The sequence below is a fragment of the Scyliorhinus canicula genome, chromosome 11, assembly GCF_902713615.1.
Source record: "Scyliorhinus canicula chromosome 11, sScyCan1.1, whole genome shotgun sequence".
Classification (NCBI taxonomy): Eukaryota; Metazoa; Chordata; class Chondrichthyes; order Carcharhiniformes; family Scyliorhinidae; genus Scyliorhinus; species Scyliorhinus canicula.
The window spans coordinates 120,932,206-120,946,445 of record NC_052156.1 but is presented as its reverse complement, the minus strand read 5'-3'; the positions used below and the strand labels follow the sequence as shown (position 1 = coordinate 120,946,445).

Sequence of the window (14,240 nt, the reverse complement as noted above, 5' to 3'; positions counted from 1 at the left end):
TTTCTGTGACTTAAAATTCTATTTATGTGGCTTAAAATTCTTTGTGGTGGTGCACTATTTTAAAATGTCTTCCACCATTTTTGTATCAGTTTTATCACTTCAACTTTTCAAAACAACTGAGTTGTCTTGAATATATGGTGAAGAGCACACCTACACGTACCTGAATCGAGGGGCATTGACTCAATTTTTTAACTTTTGGATGAGCTCTTTTCTTTCAAAGAATAAAGAGGACACTAGGCTTATTGTAGCAGTTTACCTCAGAAAACAGCCATTGTGGTGCATTGGAAACACCTTTTTTGAAACAGCTGTGCTAAAATATGGATGATCTTCCTTTAATCTCCAAGTCTGCCACTAGTATAGTGTATTTCTCTAGATATACTTAGTTACTGCATGTTGCATTTGACGTTTGAATGCATCTAAAATTGTGTTTTGATCACCAATGGTACACGTTCAGTTTTTCATCCAAGCTTTTGGCAGGGACTGGCAAAGATTTGTTTTCATGTACTTCTGGATGGTTACCAGATTTTATCTAATTAGAGGAAACCGATTAAAATGGGGTTTTAATTGGTACATTGTGTGGGTTGCTTAATTGGATGTCCAATCTTCTTAAAATATCTGGAGAAATTTTGAAGTTCTTTATCTGGCTTTCCTTGGAATGTGTGGTGAAGGACTAAGGCAGGGAGAAGATGTGAAAGTGGAGTAATTGGATAACCTAACTTGAGTTCCAGAGAAAAGTCATATCGGACACACGACATTGTGTTTTTCTCCCTCCACAGACACTGATACCTGAATTTTCCTAGCGTTTTGTTTTTATTTCCGTTCTCCAGCATTATAAAAAGCATATTAACAGCATAGTGAAAGATCATATAATAAACGCATGTTTTGCTTTTATTATACAGATCAGGAACCATCCTGCATCAGAATTAATTGTTGAATAAATTAGTTGAAATTGCATCTCCTGGGACAGGAAGTTTATTTTGGTTCTGTGTTTTTACCTTTGTTTCTACAGTTCATTGACGTCTGACCTTATGAGATTAACAGGTGACACCAAACCAAAGGATAAGGTATTTGAGTTTCTTATTTTCTAACTTGTTTGGAGAGCTATATTAAAAAGAGGGCATTGGAGCAGAGAGACCTTCTGAATGTTTCAAATTAATTTGTCGGATAAATACCTGTAGTATTGTCTAATGTCTTGCTCTCGTACAGTTATAAAATTATTAGTAATTATTGCTTTCAAATCAACCTCTGCTCATAAAATTGCTTCTTGATATTGAAACACAAATGTAATTGCCAGGCCAAAGAAATGTAGGGGATGGCTGAATTAAATCCACATTGCCAAATTGGTTGAAAACTACCACGTGCTTGTGTCATCCTATTAATTGTTACCGTTATTTAAAATATCAGTTTAAATCATCAAAATATATTCTGCTTATAATTAACCATTGATAATGTATTACAATCTTAAATGTTTCTGCACATTATTGTACAGGCACGAAGGAGGACAGCTACACAAATGGAATTGCTTTATGCAGACAGTAGTGATTCTGCCTCGGCTATTGTTTCAGGAGATCTTGCTATGTCTGTGCCATTAATGCCTGTTGCAGAGGTGCAAGAAATTGAAAAGGAGACTGGAACTTCTTTGCAGGCTGATGCTGCTTCAGCTAGAGAAAGAGAGATAATCCCATCACCATCTGGCTTGCCTCTTAGGCTTGGCAGTAGCATGTAAGTTCTGCCTGCCATGCACTAATTACCTCAGCTTGTAGCATGATGCTGCATTGGTTTATGATGGCATTTTCCTGTCTTATCCTTAATTCTGGTATTAAATCAACCTGTCCAGCATAAAATAAGTGTTTAGTATCCAACTTCAAGAATTGATTTACGAAAAGAAAATTGATTTACAGAAATGGAAAAGCAGTGGCCTAGTGGTACTGTCACTGGACTAGTAATCCAGAGACCCAGGGTAATGCTCTGGAGACCCAGTCCGATTACCGCCACTGGAGATGGTGAAATTCAAAATCTAGAATTAAAAGTCCAACAATGGCCATGAAATCATTGTCGATTGAGGTAAAAACCAATCTCGTTTACTCATGTCCTTAGGGAAAGAAATCTGCCATCCCTACCTGATCTGGCCTACATGTGACTCCAGATCCACAGCAATGTGGTTGACTCTTAAAACGAACCCTCAGGGTAAATAGGGTTGGGCAATAAATACTGGCCCAGCCAACGACGTCCGCATTCTATGAATTGGTGTTTTTTTTTTTCAGTGCCCTTATTCAACTAATTTAGCAGCTGAACTTTAAACATAGCATGTTGTCGATAGGTAAATCCATTGCATAATTAAAAATATGACTGATGCTGGGAGTTGCAACATAAATGGAACAGATTGCAGAATGAATAAGGGGGACTCTATCCTTTTCTATTGTGCTTATCCCTTTCATGTAAAGCTGATCAAGGTGAGGAAGTTGATGCAAGGAACTGAAATATTTGCCATTTGGGTACCTGTCGTTAGCAATCTTGAGTAAATGGCATCAAGTTTTTTTCCACTTTCTAAATTAATTGAATTACTCGGTACAGTATTTTCTTACCTCTAATTGTTAATTAACTACTCCACTCATTTTACCTTTGCTTGTTCTTCACATATTCCTATAAAAATCCAGAACAATTACTTCAATGTTTCAAAATATTCCTTGATCCTGCATAAGATTCCTACTCTTTTTCTTTTACTTTTTATGTTAAATAATTTACAATTTACTTGCCAGTCTGTCCTTGCACAATTTCTAATCTTTGCTTTCCTTCATTTTTTCTGTTTTATCATATTTTGTATTATTAACTGTCAATTTGTCACAAGCTACTGTTAGTCTCATTTTAATTTGAATTCCCCAAACATTCAAGGACCTCCAGCTTTACCTGTGTCGCCTTTAGAAATAGGGTGAGGCAATGTGTCGTCAACTTCTTTCGGAACAGCTCTTTTTGTTATCTAATCTTACCTTTCTGTTCTTTTTTACATTTCAATTTATTTGACTAGCTCTTTTTATTTTACCTTGGAAGTTGTTATTTTCTTATTAATGCCTCTCCGGTTCATTCATCCAACACTTCAAAATTGGAAAAGAACTCATCAAATGAACAAATTGACTTCTTTCTTTGCTGTTTTCTCGCTAATTTTGAGACATGTCCCCCCGTCCAACCTCGGTTCTGCTGTCTAAAGAAACCCTTGTTTGAAATTGCCTTCTTGAAGACAAACCTTTCCTTCAAATCTTTTTATTGAAAGAAAAAATAATTATTGTAACTTTTAGAAGGTCATTCACAAGACATTATTCTGTGTTACCTAATACTTCCATTGACAAGCTAAAATATCATCTATCATCTATTTTCATAAGGGAAGCTTCTAAGTTGATCCATTATTGAACAGTATTGTTAGTCTATTTAATTTTCTATAATTTAATGGCTCACATTCTTGACCCATTTTTATTTTTCCTTTAAAATCATTTTGTGTTTTGCTTGCTTCAGTTTGCTTCTATGGTATTTGTTAACATTTTTTTAGTAGGTTAGAAATGCCCTATCCAAATGGAGAAGTTTGTATTGGGCATTTTACTTAAATCCTTGTGCTTGGCTCAGTTCTTCCTGGCTAAAGATATATGTTCATGTTCGATTAGTTCAGAACTAATAGAATTAAAGATATTTGCTGGAGTGAAATCTACCCTGGAGCGAATGAAGCCAGGTTCAATTACTTTATCAGCTTTAAGTGCCAGACTATTAGCTGTGAGCATTTAATTTCATCAGTAACTTCCATTGAAGCATTTTTAGTTGCATGTATATCTTAAACTGCCAAGACTGCAGCACTGGTTTTGGATCCATAATACCCTGCTGTATATTCTTATCAGCCATGTCTTCATGCTAATCATCTCTGATCTTGTATATCATCAATGCGGTCTCCAGTTATTGCTGACTTAATATTAAACCCAGGCTAATCAATGCTACGGGCCTCTTTGAATACAATTTAGTATCCACATACTGGGTGGCATGGTGGCAAAGTACTTTGCCCTGCTGCCTCACACCGCCAGAGATCAGGGTTCAATTCCAACCTTGGGTCACGGTCTGTGTGGAGTTTGAACGTTCTCTACACGGTTGTGTGGGTTTCCTCCGGATGCACCGGTTTCCTCCCTCAGTCAAAGTTGTGCTGGTTAGGTGGATTGGCCGTGCTAAATTGTCACTTACGGTTACTTGGTTACAGGGTGGGGTGGGGGTCAATGTAGACTCGATGGGCCGGGTGGCCGCCTTCTGCACTGCAGTGATTCTACGATTCTAACTCCTTTGTGTTTATGTTGTGTTTCATGAGTGCTTGTAGCTCCATTGTTCAAATAAGATTGTTGGATCCGGTTTGGCTTTAAACTTCGCCATTGTTATGACTGTCAAAGAAAAAGGGGAAAAATAGTGCAATTTCTGGTGCACCTTGGAGCATTGGAACAGGAGTAGGCCATTCAGCCCCTCAAGTCTGCCCTGTCATTTAATTAGATCCTTTTTCCCATATCCCTTAATATCTTTGTTTAACAAAAATCTCTTGAATTTAAATTTGCCAACTGTTTTAGCTTCAACTGCTGTTTATGGGAGCGAGCCCCAAACTCTATCATCCTTTGAGTGAACAAGTGCTTCCTAGCATCTCTCCTCAGATTATGCCTCACCCAACCCAGTTTTAGAATCTCCAACCAGTGGAAATAGTTTATCTTTATCTACTGTCTTTCCCTGTTCAAATCTTGAATGCTTCAATCAGATAATCTTCTAAATTCCAGTGAAAAATGGGCCTAATTTGTGTAATCTCTCCTCGTAACTTAACCCCTGTAGTCCAGATATCACTTTAGTAAACCTACGTTGCACTCCCTCCAACGCCAAAATATTCTTCCGAAGGTGTGTGGTGCACAGAACTGATCATGGTGGCTAACCAGGGTTTTGTATAGCTGCAGCATAACCTCTTTGTCTTTATACTCCAATCCTATGATTAGAAATACTGGCATTCCATTTGCCTTTTTGATCATTTTCTGTACTTGCTTGTGGCATTTAAAGGATCTATGCACCCGAACCCCCAAATCTCTTTCATCATCCACTGTACCTAACAGAAAGTAATCTGCTCTGTCCTTTTTTGGTCCAAAATGGATAACCTTTTATTCGATAGATTTTCAGCATTTTCATAATACAAAAACAACCAAACAAAACAAAAACCTCCTCAATGGAAGGTGAACTGTATTTAATTAGTTATGTCAATCTTTATAAACATATGGTATTTGGATTTTAATGTATTTTTATAATTTTTTAAAACAGAAAATGAAACTGTATATTGTGTTCATTGTTTTGTGACAGCCTTTCACTAATTTTCATTTATTAAATTTTATTGCCATTGAGGTGGATTTTTCTTTTAAAATGGGAGAACAATTGAAAATTATCATCTTTAATCTGTCACAATTCAAATGTATTGAGGTTAAAAAATTAAAATTTACTCAGTGTCACATTTTAACAAACTCGGTTAAATGTTTTTATTTGGCAAGCTTACTTAATTTTATTTTCCTGGTAGAGCAGCATACAAAGCTCAAAGCTATTCTTTATAGCACCACATATTTCTTCATTAATGATACTTGTAGAATTTTAGAAAGAAGTGTTCAGATAGTACATTCTTTTGTGTTGGGAGAATAAATCTTAAATCCTGAAAGATTTTGCCATATATTGATTATTAGTTTGTTCAATCTTGCCCATTTCCAAAAAGCTATACTACACATTTTACAATGTAATTCTGCAATGTAATTTCATTCAAAGGGAAGTGATCAAGGTTAAAACAGTTCAGTTTAAAATAAATCTGATACTAACATGCTGTGTTGTATTCCAAGCAATATATCCAGCGTGCAGTAATGTAATACTTCTGCTGCTTTGCGTGAAATCTTGATCTTTTCTTTAATCTAATTGCATTTGGTTTAGATTATGTTAAGTGCATGCGTTACTTGCAAAAATAATAAATACAAACATGGGAGCTTTTTATTACTGGCTTTATGATGACGATTTCAATGGCATTGGGTAGTCTGCTTGTAGATGTCAGCTCAAGATGCTATTTTAAGAGGCAGGGAATGGTGGTGAAGGGCATAGAGCAGCTGTGCAATATTTTGGTGTCTGAGAAACTGATCTGTAGAATAAATATGCAGAAATTACCACATCCTGGAATACAGAGTGCAGTTATTGACTTGGACCAAAACTACAGGTAAAAAAAGTTTGATGCCAATTTTTCTTTTACTACATGATGAATTGCAATAATAATTCTTGCAGAAGCAGAGATGAGAAATAGCAGAGGAAATTGGTGAACTTTGTGTGCCATTAATTTAGCAAGTAATGAGATCAATTTTTTTTGAAGCAGGATAACATTCTGTAGCATATTAATAGAACATTTATATTTACTTGATTTAGGTTTTATCCACAATTTTATTTTTTGTCTCTTGTATTTTGCAATCGCCTTGTTGGGGCATTAAATTATTACATTTTTATTTTTAAAAATACGCTTGATTTTAGATCCAGACCATCATCATCAGAAAAGAAAGTACCAGAACCTTCACCATTATCAAGAAGGAAGTTATATGATAGAGGCAACTTGGCAGGAGAGAAAATGAAGGTTAAAGAACAGAAACAGTAAGAAATTTTTCATACAGGGCCAATGAATTCAGGAGCCAATGCCTATCTTATTCAATTACTTGTCTTCCACTTAATTATTTTGCAACTACAAAAACGTATTCCATGCTTTTCCATTGTAATAAATATGACAAAGCAAAAAGTTGTTTTTGCTTAACTTGAATAACTAGATAACTTGCTGCATTGAGCTTAATTTAATGAGTGCTTTATTTGAAGGAGTGTAATGAAATATTAGCTAAAGAAATCAATTGAGAGGTTAAGATGTCAAAGAATTCATGTGAAGCTTAATTTTACATCTCTTTAAAAAGTTGCACTGTCACCTAAAAAGGACCCTTTAGGTGACAGCAATCACAATGTGATAGAATTACATATTCAGTTTGAAGGATAAAGTTGTGTCTAAGACTAGTGTTTTAAACCTGAATAAAGGTAATTATAAGTATATAAAAGCAGAGCTAGTTAAAGTGAAGTGTATTGTTCTGTGAACTGGGAAACTCAGTTAAAAGGTAGGATAGTAGAGATGTAGTGGCAGACTTTTAAGGAGATATTTAATAACTCTTAGGCAATATTTATTCCAGTAAGGAAAATACTGTTTGTGAATCGTAGAATTTACAGTGCAGAAGGAGGCCATTCGGCCCATCGAGTCTGCACCGGCTCTTGGAAAGAACACCCTACCCAAGGTCAGCATCTCCACTCTATCCCCATAACCCAGTAACCACACCCAACACTAAGGGAAATTTTGGACACTAAGGGCAATTTATCATGGCCAATCCACCTAACCTGCACATCTTTGGACTGTGGGAGGAAATCGGAGCACCCGGAGGAAACCCACGCACACACGGGAAGGATGTGCAGACTCCGCACAGACAGTGACCCAAGCCGGAATCGAACCTGGGACCCTGGAGCTGTGAAGTAATTATGCTATCCACAATGCTATTGTGCAGCCGTGAAGGCTGAATAAAGAAATTGAGGATTGTATCAAATTGAAACATACATTGTACAAATCTGAAAAGGTTAGTGGTAGGTAAGAGGATTTAGATTTTAAGAACCAGCAAAGAATGACTTTAAAAAAAAAAGTTGAGTATGAAAGAAAGTTAGCTGGTGATGTAGAAATTCCTCATATCTGTTTTTCTAAGTAACTAAAGCTGATGTTAGTCCTCTAGAGCGCGAGTCGGGAGATTGATAATGGAAAACAAGGAAATGACAGAATCATTGAACAGATATTTTGATTGTCTTCACTGTAGAAGACTTAAAACTTCCCAAAGATGCATGACAATCAAAAGTTGAACAGGATGAAGGAACTTAAAACAATCAACATCACTAGGGAAATGGTCTTGGGAAAGCTATTGGACTAAAGGCTAACAAGTCCCCAGGGTCAGATGGCTTTGGTCTTAAAAGATGTGGATGGAGAAATAGTCGATATATTGGTTATAATCTTCCAGTATTCCTTGGATTTTGGAAGAGGCTCAATGAATTGGAAATAGTTAATGTATTACCATATATTCAAGAAAATAGGGAGACAAAGTAGGAAACTATAGACAAACATCTGTCAAAGGAAATTGCTAGAATCCATTATTATGGAGATTATAGTAGGACACTTAGAAAATCATAATGTCACCAGGCTGAGTCAATATGGCTTTGTGAAAGGAAAATAGTTTTTAACTAATTTTTAAAGAGTTTTTTGAGGAAGTAACAAGCGAAGTGGGCAAAGGAAAAGCTGTAATGTGGTGTACTTGGATTTCAAAAAGGTGATAAGGTGCCACATCAAAGATTACCACGCAAGATGAGAGAACATGGTGTAGGCGATAACATATTAGCATGGATAAAGGATTGGTTAGCTGACAGGAAGTAGAGTAGGGATAAACTAGTCATTTTTGGGATGACAAGCTTTAATGAGTGGAGTGGCTCAGGGATCAGGGCTGGAGCCTCAACTATTGCAATCTATATCAATGATTTGGATGAAGAGAACTCAATGTAAGGTAGCTAAATTTGCCACTGACATGAAGATGGGTATGAAAGTAAGTTAAGAGGAAGTAGACGGGTGCAAAGGGATATCGTCAGGTCAAATAATTGGGAGTCAGGTTAAAAGAATGGGGGGGAAAATGGTGGAAACATGTGGGAAAATGTGAACTTTGGCAGGAAGAATAGCAAACCAGTATACTATTTAAATGGAGAGAGATTGCAGAAGTCTTGCGGTGCAGAGTGATCTGGGTGTCCTGGTCAGTGAGTTAGGAAAGTTGCATGCAGATACAGAAGTGATGAGGAAGGCAAATAGAATATTGGTATTTATTGCAAGGGAAATGAAATATAAAAGGATGTTTTACTGCAGCTGTGAAGGACATTTGTGAGGTCACATCTGGAAGGCTATAATTTTGATCTCTTTATTTGAAATAAAGTTATTGGGCTGGATTCTCTGCACCCCAACGCCGCAATCGCGGCTGGCGCCAGGACGGAGAATCCATTTCGGCACACAAAATCGGGACCGGTGCCGGTTCCCCGAATCTGCGGGTCCCCGTAAAGCGGCGTACTCGGAGAGTATGCCACGCCGCATATCACCGACCTGCGGCCATTGTCGGAGGCCTGCCCCTCCATTCTCCACCCCCGACCAGCTGATGTCCCGACGGCGTAGATCTAACATGGTCCTGCCGGTCAGAATACTAGGGTGGCGGCTGCAGACTCAGTCCACGGCAGCCCTGGTCAGGGGCCGATTGGCGGGTAGGGGGGACCTTGTATGCGGCCGGGCAATGTTTGGGCGGGTGCTCCAGGTCGGGCGTGCGATCGATCGGGGGCATTATGTTCAAGGTCCAGCTCTGCGGTCTGAGTCTGCCATGGAGCATGGCGAGGTTGCTGGAAGCCGCCGCCGTGCGCATGAGCGGCCTCTGACCTGGAACAGCGGGGGCCTGTATCTGCAGCAAAAGCTGCTGGATTTACGCTGGTTCACTGCTTGCCCCCTGCAGGACTAGGAATATGTGGCCCTTTCACGCCAGTTTCTCGGGCATGAAAGTCCACAGATTTTACGACGGCTTGGGGACATAGTCCCAAAAACAACATAGCCCCAAAAACAGAGAATCCAGCCCATAGTATTGGATGGAACGCAGGGAAGGCTTACACAGATCGTTCCTGGGGTGAAGGGATGATCCTATGAAGAAAGGTTGAACAGTTTGGTCCTGTACTCATTGAAGTTTCGTAGAATGAGAGGTGATCTTATTGAAGTATTAAGATCCTGTGGGGACTTTAATGAGGTCGATATTGGGGGAGTGTTTCCATTTGTGGGGGAAGATTAGAAGAAGGGAACAAAGTTAAAGAATTAGAGATCTCCCTTTTAAGGTTGAGATGAGGAGAATTTTCTCTTGAAGGGCCAACCAAAACCCGAATGAACAGGTTCTTCCCGGAGGTGAAGGATAAATGTGAACGGTACCATGGAGGCCCGGCCCACCACGCCCACATTTTCTGGACTTGCCTCAGACTTTTAGGATTCTGGACAGCTTTCTTCGAGGCAATGTTGAAGGTTGTGGGGGTGAAGGTGGAGCCGTGTCAGTCTTCGGGGTATCAGAACATTCAAAGCTACAGATGGGGAAAGGGACCAACACCATTGCGTTGCTTCCTTAATCGCACGCCGGAGAATCCTGCTCGGTTGGTGTTCAGCAGTACCACCCACAGCTGCAGATTGGCTGGCAGACCTGGCGGAAGTTCTCCACTTGGAGAAGATTAAGTACACCACCTGAGGGTCGAAAGAAGGCTTCCACAAAGCGGGGGCCATTCGTCGGCCTGTTCCAAGACCTTTTTGAGACCAATATCGACCAATGAAAGAAGTAGACGGGAGAGAGCAGGCAAGAATGCATACAACGAGGAAGTACAAAGGAGGAAGGGGGAGGAGATGGGGAGGGAATCCAAGGGACCCACAGAGAAACATGGGCGGGGGGGGGAAATGGGGGACGGGAGGGGGCAGGAAGCACCCCGAGCCCACAAGGTCAACAACAAAGGCAACAGATAAAAGGAAAGGAGCTCAGCAGTCGGACACCCAGGGTGGAAGAGGGGGCTACCAGGGAGGGGGATAAGGCGGGGGGGGGAACGGGGAGAATGTATATTCAGAAATAAGAAACTGGACAACATGTAAATACCAGATACACCATCTGTTAAAAATATCATTCTACAAAATTGAAAAATGCCAATAAAAACATTTTAAAAAAAACTTTATTCAAGGCAGAGTTAGACAGATCTTTGATGGTCAAGGGAAAATAGAATTGAGACCACAACCAGATCAGCTATTATCTTAGTGAATGGTAGCGCAAGCTTGACAGGTCAAATAGCCTGCTCCTAAATGTTCCTAAACTGCTGAGGCCTCATGAAAGCACGCATTTAATTTGCAGTAAATAGAAATAAAATAGTAAAAAAAAATGGCATGCTTTGAATGTTTTGAGAGTTTAATTTTTCTGCAGTGCAACGCTATCATCGTTTCACTGTTGTAAAGTTTCATTTGATTTGTACCTTCTGCCAAAGTTTGCAGTAAGTTTGTAACTCGCCAAGACATTTAATCTGCCTTATCTGTACTTGAGAGCAATGAAAATATTATTGTAAATGTTAGCTTCCATTGAAATCACCTGAGTATTAAAACCATATTGGGAAATTCATAAATTCTTGTGACATTGCGAATTTCACAAGAATATGTCAGTCCCAATCAATAGTCTCATAGTGAGTGGTCATGCTGCTAACATGATGTGTATAGAATAGACACTTTTAAATATGCATTAGGTCACTTTGACTAATTAAGTTAGTTTGACCATGAATTTGCAAAATGTCAATCTGACATAATATCAAATTAACTTTTAAAAAAAAAACTAACTGACGGGAAAATAAAGTCTAAGCAACTAACCAGTGTAGAATTGTACATTCAGAAGCAAATAGCTGGTTTAGCTCAGTGAGCGAGACAGCTGGTTTGTGATGCAGAACAAGACCAGCAGCGCGGGTTCAATTCCCATACCAGCTTACCCGAACAGGCGCCAGAATGTGGCGACTAGGGGGCTTTTCACAGTAACTTCATACTTGTGACGATAAAAGGTTATTATTATTACTATTAAATATATTGTCCTTCATATTTAAATACTGAGTCCTCATTATCAAATACTTTGTCGTTTATTCTTAATATTATGGAGAATGTCATAAACCTCGAATTCATCATCCAAAATAATTTGATATTGTTCGAGATTCTAGTAACCTCATCCTTCTATTCAGAAGAGGTTGCAAAGCTCTGCTTTCCTCATTAATGACACTGTCCATACCCCAACCACAATGTTAAAATTCATATTTCTCCACATTTCTTTATGTCCAATCCATCACAAAAGCTAGTGGTCACAAGCAAGGAAGTACTTTCAATGAATTGAAGCATAATTTTGAAAAATAATCTGTCTAACACCACCTTGGCAGGCTATTGATGTACCTGCAGTCTCTGAATTAGAAATAGGATATCATCCATATATCTATATCAATTTAGATTATAATTATAACCAGACTTTCATAATATCCTATATGGAAAAAAAGCAGGACAAATCCAACCCAGTCAGTCTGCCCCCTCTCATCATAAAAGTGATGGAAGGTGTCGTTGACAGTGCTATCAAGCAGCACTTACTCGGCCTGATCACTGATGTTCAGTTTGGGTTCTGCCTGGGCCACTCAACCATTGACTTCATTGCAGCCTTGGTCCAAATGTGGACAAAACAGGTGAGATGAAAGAGATGGCCCTAGTCATCAAGGCAGCATCAAACAGAGTATGGCATCAAGGAACCTGAGCAAAACTGTAGTTAATGGTGAGGAAACTCTCCATTGGTGGGAGTCATACCTGACACGGAAGATGGTTGGGATTGTTTGAGGTGAATCATCTTAGTCCCAGGATATCACTGCAGGAGTTCCACGGGGTAGTGTCTGAGGCCTAACCATCTTCAGCTGCTTCATCAATTGCCTTCCCTCATCATAACATCAGTAGTAGGGATTGTGCAGTCATCTTCAAGCATGTTCACTATTGACAAGCCACCAGGTACTGAAGCAGTCTTTGCCCATATGCAGCAAGACTTGGACAACGTTCAGGCTTGGGCTAATTAGTGACAACTAACATTTGCACCACACAAGTGACAGGCAATGACCACCTCCAAAAAGGGTGAATCCAAACATCTTTTCTTGACATTAGCATTGTTGATTCCACCATTGTCAACATCTTGGGGCCATTGGCCAGAAACTGAACTGGACCAGCTATATGAATAGTGGGCTACAAAAGCAGGTGAGAGGTTGGGAAGTCTGCACTGAGTAACTCACTTCCTGACTTGCCAAAACTTGTACACATCTACAGTTTACAAGCCAGACATGATGGAATACCACTTGACTGGATGTGTATCACTCCAACAACACTCAGAAGTTTGCTACCATCCAGGGCAAAGCCGCTTGCTTGATCAGCACCATATTCACCATATGAAAGACAGCAGTATGTACCATCTTCAAGTTGCATTGCAGCAACTCACCAAGGTTACTTCAACAATACCTTCCCAACCCGCGATCTCTACCACCCACAATTACATGGGCAACAGATGCATGGGAACATCACCACCTGTAAGTTCCCCTCCAAATCACATATCATCCTGTCTTGGAAATGTATCTCCATTCCTTCACTGTCGCTGGAACTCCTTTCCTAACATCACTGTGGGTGTTTTTACACCACATAGACTGCAGCAGTTCAAGAAGGCATCTCACCACTACATTCTCGAGGGCATTTGGGGATGGGCAATAAATTCTGTCCTAGTCCGTGACACCCACGTCCCGGGAACGAATAAAAAAAAAAACCACAAAATTGCCACCTAACTGGTTTAATTATAAAAGCAAATAATCAGCTGTTTAAATTTTTTTTCAAATAGTGCAGCACCTTTTTTGAAGCTGTTCTAGAGGTTCCGAATAAATTTGGCCTTTGTTTAATGTTATTTGTCGGTTCCCCTTTTAAAAAAAAATGGGCCAAGGAAATTAGCTCGCCTTTTTCTTAGACTTACATAGGTTTACCTATTTTATTCCTGTCTCTGTCGCAGTTAGGTGTAACCATAACTGGTGTACCAAAATATTGATTGCTTTACCCAGGAAAACCGTTGTAATAAATACACTCCTCTCGGAGAAGTCACTCTGTCAGAAATATTTTACCTGAATAATGAGCAGCAAGCTCTATAATATCTACACAAAATACTGTGAGACAATTGCTGGTTATGCAAAGACTTATGATTAAATGTTGTCCATTTATAGTCCAATAACACATTCATTATTTGCAAATTGCATGTGCTTTGCTATTTTTCTAGATACAACAACTTTGCTTTTAGCTACTTTGTGCATATCTCAAAATAATAGAATTGAGACACCCAACATGCTGAAACTAATTTACGGTTGACATCTCAATTAAACCAACCAATTTTTAATCTAAGAAATGCAGTACTGAGAGCCTCTAAATATAGAGCAAAATTGCTCAGTTCTTGGTAAGCAAATTACTGCCTAGCAATCCAGGGGTTGGTGTTTTGTATTTTATTTTCAAAATATGGCAAAAATGAATTTTTTAAAAA

At 39.0% G+C, this 14,240-nt stretch overlaps 1 protein-coding gene across 5 annotated transcripts in view; it reads left to right on the top strand.

Annotated features, from left to right (window-relative positions):
- kif21a (kinesin family member 21A) overlaps positions 1 to 14,240 on the top strand; it is a 175,040-nt gene that overhangs the window by 139,964 nt on the left and 20,836 nt on the right. For 3 of the 5 annotated variants that reach the window (XM_038811218.1, XM_038811216.1, XM_038811217.1), the window contains 3 exons: positions 1,010 to 1,064; positions 1,490 to 1,722; positions 6,544 to 6,660. In XM_038811218.1, the coding sequence (XP_038667146.1) occupies positions 1,010 to 1,064; positions 1,490 to 1,722; positions 6,544 to 6,660 (405 nt within the window). The remainder of the gene's footprint in view (positions 1 to 1,009; positions 1,065 to 1,489; positions 1,723 to 6,543; positions 6,661 to 14,240) is intronic. The other 2 variants (XM_038811220.1, XM_038811219.1) reach the window with 1 other exon arrangement.